The sequence below is a fragment of the Pantherophis guttatus genome, chromosome 2 (genome assembly GCF_059756535.1).
Source record: "Pantherophis guttatus breed Tessera chromosome 2, ASM5975653v1, whole genome shotgun sequence".
In the NCBI taxonomy this organism is placed as follows: domain Eukaryota; kingdom Metazoa; phylum Chordata; class Lepidosauria; order Squamata; family Colubridae; genus Pantherophis; species Pantherophis guttatus.
In genome coordinates this window covers 78,321,778-78,341,681 of record NC_142064.1, presented here as the reverse complement: position 1 = coordinate 78,341,681, position 19,904 = coordinate 78,321,778, and the positions used below count along the sequence as shown (strand labels likewise).

General features: G+C 41.8%; 1 protein-coding gene across 2 annotated transcripts in view; it reads right to left on the bottom strand.

Moving 5' to 3' along the window:
* Positions 1–19,904, bottom strand: part of SH3GL2 (SH3 domain containing GRB2 like 2, endophilin A1) — a 92,751-nt gene that overhangs the window by 28,388 nt on the left and 44,459 nt on the right. For both annotated transcript variants that reach the window (XM_087886304.1, XM_060690451.2), the window contains exon 2: positions 3,824–3,892. In XM_087886304.1, coding sequence (XP_087742430.1) covers positions 3,824–3,832 — 9 coding nt within the window. In that variant the 5' untranslated portion in view covers positions 3,833–3,892. The remainder of the gene's footprint in view (positions 1–3,823; positions 3,893–19,904) is intronic.

Here is a 19,904-nt window from a genome sequence, read left to right as displayed (position 1 = left end):
TTGGGTCAGTCTTCTCAGCCCAACCACCTCACAGGGTGGTTATTGTGGGGGAAATGGAATAGCAATAGCACTTAGCAATAGCATTTAAGAGCCAGGGTGGTGCACAATGGCGCAGTGGTTAGAGTGCAGTACTGCAGGTTACTTTTGCTAACTGCTGGCTGCCTGTAATTTGGCAGTTCAAATCTCACCAGGCTCAAGGTTGTCTCAGCCTTCCATCCTTCCAAGGTGGGTAAAATGAGGATCCAGATTGTTTGGGGCAATAGGATGACACTCTAAACCACTTAGAGAGGGTGTAAAGCACTGTAAAGCAGTATATACCAGTAAGTCTAAGTGCTATTGCTGTTGCTATCACACAGGATTTTAATCTCTCTCTCTCTCTCTCTCTCTCTCTCTCTCTCTCTCTCTCTCTCTCTCTCTCTCCACGTGCACATGTGCAGGTATGTGTGTCTATAGATACGCATTTTGCTGCTTTGATTTTTGTGAGGGCTTGGTTTAAATTACCTTCCTTTCACAGTAATAGGACATTTGGGACATCATTATTCTGAGTTACTAGCAAAGAAAATGAGGGACCCCTTCCTTCTCCCCTCCCCTCTTCCATCTGCTAAGGTTTCTATTATATTTTGAAACACAGAACAGGCTAAAGCTTCTCCATTTTATGGAGCAAGCATAAGAAGTAAAGGTCCTTCTTCCTTCCTTCCTTCCTTCCTTCCTTCCTTCCTTCCTTCCTTCCTTCCTTCCTTCCTTCCTTCCTTCCTCCCTTCCCTTCCCTTCCCTTCCCTTCCCAGTAGCCATGTTTCAGGCTGACCGTGCCACCCTAACCACCAGCAACTTGAAACCATGCTCATTTTCTATCCTTTGAAGCCCACTCCTCCATTAAAAATGCATCTACTCGGTTAATATTTCAGATTGATTTCCCCAGGCATCCAGAAGTGAGATATGTGGGGAGGGGTGCGGGTGAGCTGCTGACGATTTGGACAGAGAACTGAAAACAGCCCTAATGCTCTTGCTTGGCTAACCCCATTAATGACATCTCTAGTCACTTCTTTTGATGTGCAGCTGCACTGCTGCACACACACAGATATTCTCTCACATTATTAATTTCCGCTGCACGCCCACCTTTTGTTTGTTCACCCACCTGCTTGTTGCCAGATGACAAGAAGCTCTTTGGGAGCCTGGGGAATAATTAAAGTTTATTACACGTCATTACAATGCTTAGCATCGACAAGGACTGGCCTAATTGAGGTCTCCAAGCATCAGCATAAAATGGAAAGGCCTTGACCATAAAATCAGAAGCAGGAAAAGCTTAATAAGAGCAGCTTCAAAGTGCGGATTCTGCTGTAGCTTTCTGGCTAGATTCGGGCAAGAATTACCTTTAATGAAATGGGATAGTGCCTCATTAATTGATTTATTATATCTCTTTATATGAAACCACCAATTATTTATTAGGAGTAAGTAAGTGTGTATGTGTATACACACGCATACATTCCAGAGGTGAAATGCTCCCGGTTCGGATCAGATCGCCTGATCCGGTAGTGATGGCGGCGGGTGGTTCAGAAAACCGGTAGCAAAAATCCCTGTGCCCCCCACCCACCATGCCCAGCTGAACCGTGCGATAATCAGAGGCTTTTTTTTTTTAACTTATAAAAGCATTTTTTCCACAACCTCTTCGGCCGAAAAAATGCTTTTAAAAGTAAAAAAAAAAAAAAAAAGCTGGCCACGCCCACCCAGTCACATTACCACCACCACCACCAAGCCACGCCCACAGAACCAATAGTAACAAATTTTACATTTCACCACTGATACATTCCCACCTTATTCAAAGAGACATAAACTATCACATCTGCTAAATACTTGCAATCATTCTGTAAATTAGGTTAAGCCAAGAATCACCCACTTGCATAAGGAGACTGTGAACATGTATCCCTTCAAGGTTATACTTCTCAGTGCTATTGATTGTATGAAGACTGAGTAAGAACAAAAGGCAATATGGAGATGTACCCTATAATCACCTGTTTAAAATGCAAGAGGCATTTTAGTTTAAGAGATTCCAACCACAGCTATAAAGTAGCGGGCCCCAGAGGAAATTAAAAAGATTCCAACAGCAAGTTCCATCCATAGAGCTTTAGAACATCATGCTATAAAACAGTGTCCAAACCATTGTGATTTAAATACATATTTTCATTTCATAAGTATTTATGAAAAGCGCAAAAGGCAGCTGGGAGAAGGCTCATGTGATCAATTGAGAGTTTTGCTCCTAGTGCAGTAGTGGGTTTCACTTACCTTCGCTACTGGCTCGGAACTGTGAGTGCGCGCATGTGCACGCTCAAGTCCAGGCCTGTGGGCGGAGCCTCCCACCGCCGCCACTACCAGTTCGCCTGAACCAGGGCGAACCGATAGAAACTCACCACTGTCCTAGTGGGGAAAAAAGCTCTCTATTTCTAAAAACGTGCCATGCCATGTCTACACTGGTTTTGCAATAATAGTTTTCATATATTTTTGTTCACCTCTATACGCACAGGTTTTGTAGATGGAGTTTGAGGAATCCATTATATTTCTGGGTATAACTTCCAAATCTGAATATTGTATGTGACTGTAATTCTTGAACAGAACTATTCAAAGTGCAGATGTCCTGTTCACCCCCACCTCTCCAAAATCTGGTCATCTTATTGTTGTTGAACATTCTTGGACTGTTATTTCCCAAGTCTTCATTGCAAGGTAGGAGAACAGACATCCTCCCCAAGATCGCTAAGAACAATCAAACCTTTTATTAGAATAAGGTATATTTTCCAAGGAGGATGGTAATAGGATTCTTCCATCTTCAATTTGCTATGCACCTGGCCTTGCAATTTCCATTCATGGAGGAAGTATTCCTTGAATCATTGCTTTGCTTCTCCCTCTGAAGTTTGGCACAGTTTATTAGAACATGACGTACCCAATAATTTCCTCCTATCAGTGCAAGAACCACTTGACAGCCCACCATTTTATTTAAAGTAGGTGTCACGCAGACAAGAAGTATGGGCAACTGCTGGCAAGTCTGGATGCTCCTTTCCCAATCATCTCTTGAACTTTTAGATACGGTAAATCTTCTCCTACCTAATATAGCGGGACTGTAACTTCCAAAATGCAGCAGTGTGGGAATTGAGGGATGAGGCCCAAACACAATAAGAAGTTGATAAAACTTCACTCTAGATCAGGGGTGTCAAACTCAAGGCCCAGGGCCAGATCTGGCCCATGGGGTGCTTAGATCTGGCCCACGGGGCCGCCGTGGAAACAGTGAAGGACTGGCCCGTGGTGCTTCTGTCAGATACCGCCCTGAGTCCTTCAGGAGTAGGGCGGTATACAAATCAAATAAAAGTAAATAAAAGTAAAAGAGAAAACGGAGCTCCCGAGCTTCGTTTTCACTGGCAGAGGGTTGCAGGAGGCCATCACAGCCAAAAACAGAGCCTGAAAGAGCCGCACGTGCGCCCCCCCCGAGCTCTGTTTTCCCTGGCAGAGCGCTCAGGCCACCACAGGCGCCTCCAACATAAGTGATGTCAAGCTGGCCACACCTATCCTGGCCACATCCACACCGCCCCCCTACCCCCGAGGTCAAACACAACTCTGATGCGGCCCTCAATGAAATCGAGTTTGACACCCCTGCTCTAGATGATAGAGCTGATCTGATCTAAATAGTACCAGTTATACTAATTATGTTGTCTAGCTCTAAATAAGCAACCTAGAAAATTGTAACATCCAAATGTTATGTTGTTTGACAAAATATATAAAAATCCACTCGGGGAATGCTGCAGTAAATGATACCAGAGCAATTAACTCCCAGACTCACCCTTTCCATTTCTTTGAAGTCCTCATCTAGCTTGGTTCCTTCCGCTCCACCAACTTTTTCACTAACTTTCTGCAACAAAAGGTAAAAAAGAAAAAAAAATAGTTGATTTTTACTCCACATTTATTATAAATAACTCACAGGGAACATACACCATACTCCTTCCTCCTCTTTATTCACCATCATGTATGTTTATAAAACGTTTCTGTGCAAAGCAGTGTAGACAAATAAAGTAGTTGCAATGCTTTGATGTATGCCTGCCTATTTCGGGTATTTTTAGAGGTGCTTTCCAAGAATCAGAGTTTTAGTAGTATACAAAGTGCAGGTTGGAACACTGATATAACAATCAGTATAGAGATGTTGATATTGAGCCAGACTATAAGAGAGAGTTAAAGGAAGTACTTTCAGGTGCTATGAAATACAGTTCCTGGTATAAGAGGACTCATAATAATATGGAGATGCGGTGGCTCAGTGGCTAAGATGCTGAACTTGTCGATCAGAAAGGTCAGCAATTCAGCGGTTTGAATCCCTAGTGCCGCTTAATGGAATGAGCTCCCGTTACTTGTCCCAGCTTCTGCCAACCTAGCAGTTCAAAAGCATGTAAAAATGCAAGTAGAAAAATAGAGACCACCTTGGTGGGAAGGTAACAGCTGGCTGTTCGGCTTAGAAACAGAGATGAGCACCGCCCCCTAGAGTTGGGAACGACTAGCACATATGTCTTAACAATATGGGCAGAATTAGTTTGGAGAATAAGGAATCTTTGTCGAGGCTGTAAATATATGGAAATGGAAAATCTCAGTATATACATTAAATTAAAATAGAAAATAGCATCCTTGTAATAATATTCATTATATAGGAGTACCTGTCAGAAAAAACAGGATTGTTTTTTTATCTGGGCATTCTGTGATATTTCCAGGATAATTGTTTAAGGGGTGTCTGAAACAATCCTGAAACACCAGATGGGAATTAATCCTTGCCTGACTCATCCTATAGAGTGGTAGGAAATATGAACGTATTTAGCCTAGACCTGATACGACAGTACACCCACTTATACACACAGAGATGCATGTGTAACTCAGTGCGCACAAGGTTAGACAGCCAAATATGTGCTGAAGAGCAGGTACACACAAATATATCTAAGCACTTAACACACGAATGCAGAAAAATGTTGTCTTCTCCATGGAGAGTTGATGGGAGCCATTATTCCCTCACTGCAGAGGAAAGCATTAAGCTCCATGAGAGAAGAGAAGCTGAGTAGAAAGCTGGAAGGAGGACCCTTTCACTCAGAGGTGGGTTTCAGCAGGTTCTGACCAGTTCTGGAGAACCGGTAGTGGAAATTTTGAGTAGTTCGGAGAACTGGTAGTAAAAATTCTGACTGGCCCTACCCCCATCTATTCTCTGCCTCCCAAGTCCCAGCTGATCAGGAGGAAAAGGGGGTTTTGCAGTAACCTTCCCCTGGATTGGGGCAGGAATGGAGATTTTATAGTATCCTTCCTTTGGAGTGGGGAGGGAATGGAGATTTTATAGTATCCTTCCCCTGGAGTGGGGTGCGAATGGAGATTTTACAGTATCCTTCCCCTGCCATGCCCACCAAGTCACGCCTACCAAGCCATGCCACACCCATCAAGCCACACCAACAGAACCGGTAGTAAAAAATTTTGAAATCCACCACTGCTTTCACTCCAAGGGACCATGTCTGCCCTGATCCTGCGGGGTGTAAATCCTGCTCTCAATACCTTGGATGACCTTGAGAGAACTGTTTTCTGTTACCATTAGGTGGCGCCATGGTTAGAATGCAGTATTGCAGGCTAACTCTGCCCATAGCCTGGAGTTCGATCCTGACAGGGCTCAAGGTTGACTCAGCCTTCCATCCTTCCGAGGTCAGTAAAATGAGGACCCAGATGATCGGGGGCAATATGCTGACATTGTAAAATCACCCAGAGCGCTGTAAAGCATTATGTGGCGGTACAGAAATCTAAGTGCTATTGCTATCATTAGCACTGCAGAAATAGTTCAGCTGCATCTCAATTGCTTGCAACACTGTTGGTAATTAAGACAATTCTGGGCAGCTATAATGAATTACACAAAAATCAGGCTGATTTTTTTTAGCCTGCTATTTTCTTTCCTATAACCCCACTTCAACAAGGACTCCAACCCTGATTTCTCTAGAATTATGCAGATGTTATAATTTTCACTGTGAAAAAAATTGGCCAAAGAATCATAAAAATTAACGATATAATTTTTTAGAAAAATATGCAAATCACTGACAGCAGCTATGGTTGTACTGGGAGTAAAACAGAGAACGTTTCCCTAATCAATTCCTGGCACACAAGCAACTTTTAGAAAAGCTGTGAGAAAAGGGAATGTGTGCTACCGAGCCTGAAACCACAAATCCTCCACTATGCATGCAGCAGTCTGTGATGAAAGAAAAACACCAGCCTCCTTGAGAATAAACCTCACCACTGGAGAAAAATGAACAAAAAACTCAGTGTTTGCTGAGCTAAAAGTTTCCTGTTAAAGAAGGATGACTGCAGATAAGCTGATGACAGAGAGAAAACTAAAGAAAATCGATCATATGTATACGAGATGATCATGCTGAACCCGAGGGAGGTGTCAAATGCATCATCAGTCATGAGTCCCTTCGTGCCCACAAGAGATCTAAGTCGAGCCCACCTTGAATTCCTTCTATTCTCATCTCCCGCTAGTTTCCCTTGGCTGTTAGTAGTTCAGATTCTTGTAGAGAGCTTAAGCTTATAATAAACATTTGAACTGTCTGGATCTCCCAATTTTCCTGGCGCTTGGCATCATGGACTTCTGTACTGAGGCCTATAAAAATTCCCCCACCCTTCAACAGAGCTTCAAACCAGCTCACTTCCAGGCAGAAAATGTGGCCAATAGAAGTGCCAGGATTTGTGTGGGAAGGGGAACAGCATGATGTGCCATCAAGTTGTGGTCAACTCTTGGACACCACATGGATAAAGTTTTTCCAGGGTGATTCTGCTCTTAATTCAGTTTTTCAGGTGTTCCAATGATGCACACATGGCTACTGTAAACTATCTGTCCACCTTACTGCTGGTCATTGTCTTCTCTTTCTTTCCACCTCTCCCAGAATTCAAGCCTTCTCTGGAGAACTAAGTCTTCATATTATGTGTCTGAACTAGGATACCTTAAGCCTGGTCACTTGTTCCTCTAGATTGATCTGCTCAATGATCCATTTGTTTGTTTTCTTGGTATTCACAGGATTCTTCACCAACCAAATTCAGAAGCATCAATACTTTCCCTAACCTGCTCCTTCAAAGTATAGCTTTCACTTCCATATGGAAATGCCATTACTTGCCTACTTCTGATCTTTGTAGGTGCAGATCCATCATGGATGGATCTTGACTGCTTATTCCTTTACTGTTGATAGTTCATTCTAAAATGCAGTAACTATCCATCACTTCAATATCTTTATAGTCAATTCTAAGGCTGGTTGTTCTACCTATTATCATTAGTTGGCCTTCTTTACATTCAATTTTAGTCCCCCCCCTTTTTTTTCCCCACTGTACTCTTTGAGTTTCATTACTCAAGCTTGCAGATCCTTAACATTTTCAGCTATCAGAATAGCGTCATCAGCATAGTGCAGATTATTGATGTTTCTCCTTCCAATTTTATAAACCACAGTCATCTTCCTTAATATATATTTAGCATTCAGGTTGAATAAATAGGGGGAAAATATACAGCCTTGTCATACTTCTCTGTCTTATCTCTTTATTTGGACTTTATAACTTGATTTAATGGTGTGAATGATCAAAGCTTCAAAGGGGATGGATTTTGTTTTAAAGCTGTGTCCCTGAGAACTTCAGGGACAGGAGTGAATAAATTCTGTGCGTGTCCAGCATTTGCTTTCCTTGCTCAAGCAACTACTAACCAGCTCCCTATTTCTCTTCTAATGATGCGTCATGACCACACAATCTCTCTTACGTACACATACATTTATAGAGTTTCAAAAACTGATAAAGCACAGAATAATAGAAAAGTTAGAAAAAGAGAGAAGTGAGAAAAAGAATTTTAAGTATAACCTGAAAAGAAAAAATATATGAAAAAAGTAGAAGAGTAACTTCCACTTTAGTACAGATACAAATATATAATAATCATGACCACACAATTTCTCACTACTCTCGTTTGACCGCTAGATTCTCCTTGACCGAGGAAAGGCAGCCTGAGGCTCTATGCCCGTTTTTCATGGCCCCAGAGTCTTCTTTAAGCAGAAACTTATGGAAAATTGATGGCACAACTTTTTGAGTCCGACAATACTTTAAGAATGCGGTGAAAATTCTAACACATATTTAAGAGAATTTATTGGAGAGCCCCTCTAAAGCAATGGAAATAGTTAGCTCAACCCATCTTGCGATACTGCTTTTTCTACTGTGGCCCTCAGGTTCCTCAAAAATATTGTATGACCACAAACTAAAGATTGCCTTTCTATATCACAAAATGAAAAGAAAAGGCGCCTTTTCTGATTGGGATTCTTTGTTGAGCAATACCAATCCTCATTCTAGTATGTTTTGATTGGCTCTTTTATCGACCTTTTAGCTTTACTGTTGACTTTTAGTTCATTTATCTTATCCCACAACATTGTCAAGCTCTTGCATTGTAGCATAACTCCAGCACAGAGCCTTAATATTCCATCACTGAATGTCTTTCAGGATTAAAAACTACAATTTATGAATTATAGCCAGAAGTCAATGGAAGCCAAATTCATAACACACACATACTATATGGAAATCCTTCAACTAATTAAAACTTTTCATGCACATAACAATAAAGCTTTCTTGGTTCTATGACACAGCTACCTTTGTATTAACCTCTGGGCAAAAATTTATAAACAATATTGCTCAAAATCTAACATAAATTAATAATAGCAATAGCAATAGCACTCAGACTTGTATACCGCTTCACAGTGCTTTACAGCCCTCTCTAAGTGGTTTACAGAGTCAGCATATTGCCCCCAACAATTTGGGTCCTCATTTTACCCACCTCAGAAGGATGGAAGGCTGAGTCAACCTTGAGCCTGGTGAGATTTGAACTGCCAAATTGCAGGCAGCCAGCAGGCAGCAGAAGCAGCCTGCAGTACTACACTCTAACCACTGCGCCATCGCGGCTCATAAGCATGGCTATTTGTGATAGATGCAAGCAATTGAAAAATTCTTTACATCTGATTTTATATGTAAAATGTGTGATCATGCACAAATCGCAATACTCTTCAAATATCCTTGATAAAATATGTGGGGGAAGAAGAGGACCAAATAAAATAAGAAAAAATAATTGGTATTCATTTTGGTTCTTTTGGAACACATGGTGACATTACAGTTATTAATAAGTTTGTTTGTTTGTTTGTTTGTTTGTTTGTTTGTTTGTTTATTTTCAATTTATATACCGCCCTTCTCCTTGAGGACTCAGGGCGGTGCACAGCCAGAATTAAAAACATGAAATACAAATATTAAAAACAATTAAAATCTATATAAATTTGGCCCAAAAATTTTAAAAACCACAAACCAATTAAACATTTAAAAAATTTAAAAAATTTCTTCCTAAGCCAGCCCGGCTTGCTGGAAAAAGTGGGTTTTAAGGGCACGGGGGAAGGCACTGAGGTCTTGGATTCTCCTTATCTCTGGGGGCAGCTGATTCCAGAGGGTAGGTGCCCCCACAGAGAAGGCTCTCCCCCTGGGGGTCACCAGCCTACATTGTTTGGCTGATGGCACCCTGAGGAGGCCCTCTCTGTGGGAGCGCACGGGTCGCTGGGAGGTCGTCGGTAGCAGCAGGCGGTCTCGAAGATAGCTAGGCCCTATGCCATGGAGCGCTTTAAAGGTGATAACCAACACCTTGAAGTGCACTCGGAAGACCACCGGGAGCCAGTGCAGCTCGCGCAGGAGCGGTGTTACATGGGAGCGCCATGCTGCTCCCATCACTACCCGCGCTGCTGCATTCTGGACCAGCTGGAGCCCCCGGGTGCCCCTCAAGGGGAGCCCCATGTAGAGAGCATTGCAGTAGTCAAGGCAAGAGGTAACGAGGGCATGAGTGACTGTGCACAGGGAATCCCGATCAAGAAAGGGCCGCAACTGGCGAATCAGGCGAACCTGATAAAAGTTCCCCCTGGTTACAGCCGTCAGATGTTCCTCCAAGGACAGCTGCATATCCAGGAGGACTCCCAGATTGCGAGCCCTTTCTGTGGGGGCCAAGGACTCGCCCCCAATAGTCAGTGATGGAGTCAACTGACTATATCGGGATGCCGGGAGCCACAGCCACTCAGTCTTGGAAGGGTTGAGCTTGAGCCTGTTCCTCCCCATCCGGATCCGCACAGCCTCCAGGCACTGAGACATCACTTCAAGGGCATCGTTGGAGTGGCCTGGGGTGGAGATGTACAGCTGGGTGTCATCAGCGTACTGATGGTATCTCACCCCGAAGCCACGGATGATTTCGCCCAGCGGCTTCACATAAATGTTGAACAGAAGGGGCGAGAGGACCGATCCCTGCGGCACTCCACAGACGAGAGGCCTCGAGGTCGACCTCTGCCCCCCTGCCAACACAAACTGTGACCGGTCGGAGAGAAAGGAGGAGAACCACCGCAATACGGTGCCTCCCACCCCCAACTCTTCCAGCCGGTGCAGCATGATACCATGGTCGATGGTATCAAAAGCCGCTGAGGGGTCTAACAGGACCAGAACAGAGGAGCAACCCCTGTCCCGAGCCCTCCAGAGATCATCAACCAACGCGACCAATGCCGTTTCCGTGCTGTGCCCAGACCTGAAACCCGACTGGAACGGATCTAGATAAGATGTTTCCTCCAGGAATTGTGGAAACTGTCACGCGACCACACTCTCAACAACCTTCGCCATAAAGCGAAGGTTGGAGACAGGACGATAGTTGGCCAATATTGCCGGATCCAGAGACGGCTTCTTGAGGAGAGGCCTCACCACCGCCTCTTTCAAGTTGCTCCAATAATGGATGCAATCATATTTTTGAGGTGCATAATAGTATTGCATATTTGCTATTTTCTATAAGGGTCTCTAATACTTGTTATTAAGGGAATAACTTGTTATAGCAATATTAATTTGTGACTCTCATTGGACCAACCTCTTGCCATAGGAACATCCTTGATATTTGACTTTGTACCTTTAGTCCCGTTCAACAGTGAGTTTACTTTTCTGTTCTAAACTTGGGACTGGATTTATGATTATGAGATTAGCTGGAAAGATTGATTACAGCGGCAATTTAGATAATGAGCTGCTGTTCTTAAAGCTAAGACAGAGGCCTATCCTCATGAATAAAACATAACATTCTAAACTGCTTACAGATGTACAATGCATCTGAACAAGAATATAATTTGTCCAGTTTGATAGGTACAGGCTGAGGGTGTGACCAAGATGTTTGAGGAGAATTACCCTATTTGAACTCTTGATTTACCTCACCTATCATGGCTAATTTTAGTTAGCTGGTGGATATAAATGGGGTAAGTGAGAGGTTAATGCTAACCTAAATGAAATAATAATATAATTCTTCTGGGGGGGGGGAACATTCTTGACCTAGCTCATTGCCCATTAGAAGATCATTTAGTCCTGATCAACTAACAAAAGTGAATCCCGGAAGAATCAAAGTTGGACCAATTCATGGGGAGTGATGTCCGTCAGCCTTGATGGCTGCCTCTGAAGGATCTATGACAATTCGCCACGGCCAACTTACCATGGCCAACTCGCTGCAGGACAACTCGCCACGGCCATCTTGCCACAAGACAACTCACTGCAGGACAAGAGTTAAACTAGTATCAAAGAAATGGTGGAACACTATAATTAAAGAAAGGATGTAAAAGGCGGGGCAGAATGAAATGTGGATGGAAAAAAATGAAATAATTTTTATTGATTTTAAATAATTGAATAGAATTGTCAAAGTGTCCCACAATGAATTGTCTCGCAGTGAGTTGGCCATGGCGAGTTATCCTGCGCCAAGATACCCGTGGTGAGTTGGCTGTGGCGAATTGGCCACAGTGAGTTTGCTGCAGTGAGTTGGCTATGGCAGGTTGTCCCATTCCCGCCTCTGAAGGCCAGCTGCTGGGAGACTAGGACCCTTCTCTGTGCAGTTGGTTGGTCACAGTGAAAACAGACTGCTGGACAAAAAGGGATGGGCCTGGTCCAGGGCACTGCTTATGTCCTTATAATATAGTGATAAAAAGGATAGTAATGATATATAAGTATTCTTGAAGGATACTCATTATCAAAATCTAGTCCAGTTTAGATTCTGGTCTGGGCTCTTGTTTATTTTCTGCATACCACAAGGGGTACATAAATTCACAGAGGTAACCGTCAACTATTGGTCCATAACCCCTCTTATTTGGTGGGGAAAAAATGTGAGAGAACCAAAATAATCAGAGGTAATCGATGCACAAAACTCATTAATAGGCAAAAACTTATTTGCAGGCTAAAAAGCAACAGAAGCACTGGTCTGATGATTGGATAAATTAAATGTGGTTATCTTGATAGATAACTTTACTGGGAGAAGGACAGAATGAGTATCTTTTGTTAGAATGCTTAACAGCATTTCACACCAATTATCCAGTATGCTCCCGGATCTGCGCTACAGATCAACAAAAGCAAAGAATAGCATTGTACTGTATGTAACTGAATACTCAGTATTAAATTTTATGTTGCCTGAGATATAGGCATGATATTAGAGGGCCTACTGCTGTAGCTTAAGGAAAGTTTTTTTTTTTTTTAGTATTTATAATAATAGTTAAATACCTGGCATTGTAATGCTTCATTAAAATGGCAAAAGTACAGGTAGTTAATTGAGATTTTGTAGTTACACAGAGCTTCTTATTACATTCTTCAGAATCAGGATCTCATTTTCTGGGGTCAATATTAACCCCATCACCCACCTACTCATCAGCCATCCATCCATCCATCATCCTGCTAGGTGATTTGGCAGCACTGGGATTGCTATATTTTCTTCTGCCTTGCTAGTGCTTTGCTGCAGAATCACTGCTGCAGTGCTACTGCACATTCATTGGGGACAAAAAGTACTACGAATGAGTGGAAAGACAGCAGCAGTAATGGCACAAAATGTACAAGAGAATTCATTTGCACGCAGTTAATGTCATCATATAAACGAGTAATGTCAGCTGTAATGCAGGGCATCCTAAAAGCTCATTGTTGTTATTAATTTCAGGAAGGCTTGCACGCTACTATGTCAAAATAACAAACCATTTGAACAATAACTAGAGAGGAAACATATAATTATACTTATGAAAGGATTTATAGAATTATTTTTCATGGAGATTAGGAACAACATCCTTTTTTGATTGCTTTGCTGTGCCTGCAGAAAACAAGGGTATTTGTAGCTGAAACAGAGGGTTAATTTTATTTCATAGTGTTTCATCAGAATTGTGTCTTGAAGATCATATTTCACTCTGAAGCTACATGTTAGGTGAAAAAGTTTTGATTATTTCAGTGAAACTTGTTGCCACTTAAACAACCACACACTTTGCACCGGTTCTATAGAACTGGTAGTAAAACCGGCGGGAGGCTCCGCCCACCGACCCCAACATCATTAAAACACTTCTGCGCATGCACAGAAGCTTCTGCGCTTGCACAGAAGAGCGTGTGTGTGTGTGTGTGTGTGAGCGAAGCGAGAGTGTGTGAGCGGCCCCGCTGCGAACTGGTAGTAAAGGTAAGTAGAACCCACCCTGGTGGAGACACATTTAAAGGGATCGCTATCCCTGCTAACAATGTATCTTTGCAATAGTTGCTTTGTATTTGAGAAACAGGCCTATTCAGCATAATGCAAGGGAGGCTTGAGCCATTTCATTGGTAAATTAATATTAGGGAATAAGAAATTATTAAATAATAGGCCCAATTTATAAAACCCCAAATTTAAAATCCCATTTAAAACCAATTAAAATCTTTACATTGATAGCCCAGCCTGGCGGAACAACATGGTTTTGAGGGCACAGCGAAATACACGGAGATCAGAGATTTTACGAATTTCTGGGGGCAGTTCATTCCAAAGGGCAGGGGCTCCCACAGAGAAGGCCCTCCCCCTGGGTGTTGCCAGCTGACATAATTTGGCCGATGGCACCGTGAGGAGACCCTCTCTGTGGGAGTGAACTGGCCGGTGGGAGGCTACTGGTGGCAGAAGACGGTCTCGAAGGTATCCAGGTCCAATGCCATGGAGTGCTTTAAAGGTGGTAACCAACACCTTAAATTGCACCCGGAAGACCACTGGGAGCCAGTGCAGCTCGCGCAGGAGGGGTGTCACGTGGGCACAAGTTGCGCCCATAACCACCCATGTGGCTGCATTCTGGACCAGTTGGAGCCTCCGGGTGCTTTTCAAGGGGAGCCCCATGTAGAGAGCATTGCAGTAGTCCAGTCGGGAGGTGACAAGGGCGTGAGTGACTGTGCGCAAGGCGTCGGGGTCCAGAAAGGGCTGCAACTGGCAGATCAGGTGAACCTGATAAAAAGCCCTCCTGGCCACGGCCGTCATATATTCTTCTAAAGACAGCCGTGCGTCCAAGAGGACGCCCAGATTGCGGGCCCTCTCTGTGGGGGGTAAAGACTCACCCCCAATAGTCAGCGATGGCACCAGCTGACTATATTGCGGCGCCGGGAACCATAGCCACTCGGTCTTGGAGGGGTTGAGTCTGAGCCTATTTCTCCCCATCCTTACTCCCCAGTAAGTCTAGGCATACTGCCGGAGAGGGAGTTTCCTAAGTAGGGCAATAAAGATTAGGCTAGGAAACAATACAGAATGTTGTAATTCCTTACAGGATTAACCCTGTAAAGTGGAAAAAAACAAAAGGAGATTTCTTTTAACAACCGGTTCTCCGAACTGCTTAACTACTTAACAACCGGTTCTACCGAACCGGTGTGAACCGGTAGAATCCCACCACTGCTAATACCCAAAAGCTCTCAGAAACCTATATAGAAAAACATGCAGCCTTAAGATACATTTTGAGTCAATCAGGCATCTTAATACCTAAAAATAGATTTTAACGTACAGTCTATCTGCAGGAGGATACCTGGGGAATCACTGTATTATCTGTCTAAATTATGGCCTTGCCAAGGAGTTGCTCAGATACGGAAAAGGCAGGGCAACTCTGTAATCAATGTCATTTAAAGATTAATAGCCCAGAGAAGATCCCTTTAATTCTATCTTAATCAGAGGGCTGGATCCTGCAAAGACATAGAAAACAGTGTCCTTCTTCCCTCTATTACTAGCTGACCTTTCTATAAGCCCTGCTGCATCTACATAGCTATATCGTGTTTACAACATAGGTAATCCTACTTTGGGAAAGACTGGATTAAATACTACCCACCATCATCCCCTAATGGTATTCTGTCCCCAAATGTCCAGAATTGAAGGCTCCAAGGCAAAACATGTCAAGATGATTTCTGCTGGAATAAAAATAAGATGTGCCCAGGAAAAGATATCATGACATGAACTGAGATAATTTTCAACTGTCTTCTCCATGCAGCTCTGTCAAATGAGATGTGGCATTACTGGAGAAAGAGCCATTTCAGGAGAATCATTCCGGTTGGAGACTCTGTGGGAGCCCAGTCCAACTCTAATTTAAGATACTAAATTCAATTACATGTCATTGGTTTAACTGAACTGCATAGAACAGGGGTGTCAAACTCGAGGCCCACATGCCAGATCCGGCCTGCGAGGTGCTTAGCTCTGGGCCATGGGGCCATCCTGGAAATAGTGAAGGAATGGCCTGAGGTGCCTCTGCCAGTGAAAATGGACCCCCAGGCTCCGTTTTCGCTTGCAGAGGGCTGGAGGAGGCCCTGACTGGGCCACCACAGGTGCCCCCAACATGACTGACGTTGAGCTGTTCACGCCCACTTTGGCCACACCCACCCCAGCTATGCCCACCCGGCCCACCGAGGTCAAACACAACCCTGATGCGGCCCTCAATGAAATCGAGTTTGACATCCCTGGCCTAGAAAATGTGCTGTTGCGGATAAATTTCCATAATTAATCCACTTTTCTAGTGAGTCCCACAAATATGACTTTTTTATATACAACTTTTTAACAGTTGCTATAAACACTCCTTACCATAATAATGATGGTGATGAAGAATATGGATTTTTCTAATTTGATTATGTGCGGTGAACTTTTACACCCAAAATCGATATATGGCAGATTATATTCATTACAGTCAACCATGTGGCACTGATATCCATTTTTGCAGTTCACAGCGTTTTAAGGTAAAAGAAATCTTGACAGATTTTTCACATATATAAAAGAGGGGCTCCATTCATTCATTTCCAAATAAAGATCTTTTTAAAGTTTTAACAATCTCTACCACCTTTATCCACCCAATTATAGATCCTTTGTGTATTTCAAGACACTTAAGGCCACCATTTTATATGATCTGTTTCATTACTTTCATTCTTGATTAACTGATTTGCTTCCTGTTGCTAAAAAGTAAGGATGGATAACCTGCATAAAGAAGCTGCACAGAATCCCAAGACTGCATTACTGGAAAATGGCAACAAACTAGTTGCATTCTGGAAGCAGAACTGGCCAGCTAGTATTGGAAAAGTTTTAGGATAGGAAACTGGTCTCTTTTCCACAATCCTCCCCCCACTCCAATTTCCACCCTTCACTCCAAGTGAAAAATGGGCCATAATATTGATCTCTCTCTCTTCCATTTAAATTAGGGGTGTCAAACTCGTGGCGTCACGTGACGTATCGCAACTTTTTTCCCCTTTGCAAAACTGAGGGTGGGCATGGCCAGTGTGTGATGCATCTGGCCCGAGGGCCACGAGTTTGACACCCCCGATTTAAATCATCAACACAACAGAAGCTCCTATGAGCTAATCCTTGACTTACAACTGATTTTAAGACCATTTTATCTTGGTCGTTAAGTGAATCATATGGTCATTAAGTGAACCGTGCTGTTGTTAAATGAATCCAGCATCTCCAAATGACTTTGCCTTGCAGAAGCCAGCTGGGAAGGTCAAAATTCATATGACTGCAAGATGTGGCAACCATTGTCTTGGTTGCTAAGTTCCCAAATTGCAATCACGTGACCGTGGGGGTAGTATTGAAGTTGTAATTTCAAAGGCAGGTTGTAAATTATTTTTTCCAAGGCCATTGTAACTTTGAATAGTCATTAAACAAATGGCCATAAGTGAAGGACAACCTGTATATTTGGCAACTATATTTAACATAACCTTGGCTATATGGATTCTTGCTTTAATATATCAGAGTCATTTTATATCCTTAAAATGGTATATGGAAGAGCTAGTCATTTGGAATTTGAGACATACTCAAAATAAAGATGATCCTTTCTTCCTAGGGAGCCTACATGATCATTTTTGCTGTTCTTAACACTCGTGCCGATAATGTTTGAATTTTGAAATCTGATTACCTAAGCTGGTTTTCAATCAGTTTTGTTGAAATAATCATATGAACAAATATGGCACAACTATTTTGCATTGTAATTGGCATCCATATTCCCTAGTACAATATTTGATTTACATTGAAAGCATTATCTCAGAATAAATCTTGCATTGATTTGAGATGGAAGACACCAATAATAAAATAAAGCTCACTCTTCTAGGGAACTAAGAAAGTAAATTTGCCTCTTTGCAAAACTGCTTCTGTGATTTTGGTAAAGATTCCTTGACTGCATTTAGATGATCCTGCAAATGGCAAGAAAGATTAAACTTAGTTTGCATCATCTCCTGCTTTATTTAATTATATTTGAATAATAACTGTGTGATGCCTCATCCTTAATAAGCCACATCTTTACAAATTAAAGGTTTTATTTCTCTTGAGTAAGCTAGCTGGCTTAATGCCATCATATTTAAATGCAGCAGTCACGAGTAGTACCACTACATTTACAGCTAAAATATTATAGCTGGCAAAACAATTTGCTACTATTTAGATCTAGGCAATTATCCCTTTGGTTGATGTTTCTCAGGCAAGTTAATTTGCGGTATAATAATTATAGTGAGCTTAGCATTTGAATGAGATGCATAGCATTACAATGCCATTGTTAGCACACAACACAATAAAAGTACTGTTAACTCAGAATTCAAAAGTATTTCATATCTTTTTAAATATTTTTATTAAGAATTTTGATTATAATATCAAATATAATATAAACTAAATTTAAAGAAATGAGTAAAAAGTGCAAGAGAAAAGAGAAAAAAAGAAAAAGAATAGAGAAAGAGAAAATAAAGAAGTGACTTCCAACCTTTATTAAAATAATAAACAAATTTAGTGATTCTTCACCCCCTCCAAGGCTACAAACATGTATCTCTTCATCCCATAGTACATGTCTTATCTATGAACAAATCCATAAAACATCATATTTTCCTGGTGTCAGCAGAAAGCTTTACCAGAAGTAACCACATATCTTGTTTTAATGTTGATCAAATATACCTTTATATTCCTTCCTTTTACTTCTATCTTACTTGTTAGTTCATTCAAATATTGTCATAGGATTTGATTTCTGTTCATTTCTTCTTTGTCCCATTGAACAGAGTTCTTCAAGACTTTAATAAGCCTCCTTTGTAAATCAGCAAGAAAATATTATCCAGGTCACTCTTATGGTTTGTAATTTATATTTCCCTTTTACATTCTGGTATCTCAGCCTGTTTATTTTGTATATCCAGTGAAACATCTTTTTAAAATCATTCTCTTTGGCCTACCAGTTGAAATCCACTTTCAATACCATCTGTATTTGTCTGCTAAAATTTGCTCTACATCTGTCATTTTTTAATAACATCTTTTGGACACAGTCCATCCATAGAAGCAAACATAATTACTGACATTGTTGATACTGGGACTACATTTTTCTTATTCCATTCTTCAAAAGTCTCATCTGGCATTTTTATTGCGATTATGTTATGCAATATTTTACAGGCTTGTAAATCTTTTCTCTGCCTAAAATCTTTAGTCTCCTTTAGTGTCCAGTTTTTGAAATCATAAAATTATCTTTGATTTGTCTTGTAAAAACCAAAGCAGAATCTATTTCCCATGAGAAGCTGTTCATTCCTTATAATTAATTCTAACATTTTATAGTTTCAGTATTCCAATTTTATCTGTATCCTTAGTCCATTGTCATTTTCTGAAATCAAATTTTTAACTTAGCCTTTTGCTGCTTATTTCAGAATGGCATGATGATTGGGGGGGGAAACCTAATTATATAAACCTATATTGAAGAAAGGAGATACAAAAGAATGTATAAATTACCAGATTATGCCATTGAACAGGAAGATTTTGGAAAAGGCAACAGACATGATTTCAGATGCTTAAAAAAGAAGAAGATGGAGACTGGAAAGACAAACAGAATTTTAAGCCATTTCCTTTGTTTAGTTGATTATAGGAAGCCTTTAGTCATATAGAACATGCCAGAATGTTCTATGAGGGACTCCCCGTTTCCCACAACGTCTGCCCAGCTAATTTGATCCTGCGGTGTTTGCATGCTTGTGGGGGGGGGAGTCCTTTGATTAAACAATGCCATCTCTCAGGACCCCAGAAGTGCTCTTCCGCCTAGCAGCTCCTACCCTCTGGATCTGTCTGCCCCCCACTCTGTTGTTGTTAGAAGAGTCATGAAGACCCTCCCTTCACTGTGCTTGCCATCTTTTTTTATAATTTCTTTTATTGTTGTGAGTCATCCAGAATCCTTGAGCGTTGGGGTGGAATACAGGTTTAAAATGAATTATTATTGCGTATCATCACAAAAGTGTGAAATCATGGCTGCCGGTTCTTTAGCTGGTGTTGATCTTCATAGGCCCCGAGTTCTTCCCAAGAACCTAAGATGCTCTAATGCATCAGGTTTTAAAGAAACAGCAGGATGTCAATATTAAATATTAAGAAGATACAGGTAATGTGAACCAGAGAACTTAAAAGGTCGTGCAGGAGCAAAGGTGGTGATTTTATTTTCCGAACAGTCTCCCATGCTCTTCTATTACTCCCCCACAGTCCTCACTACACAGTGCAAGAATAAATTGGGCGAATCCTAGGGGCACAGCTGCTGTGGGGTCACAGGAGGAGAACAGTGCAAACCATGCCAGTATTGCACACTCTTCCA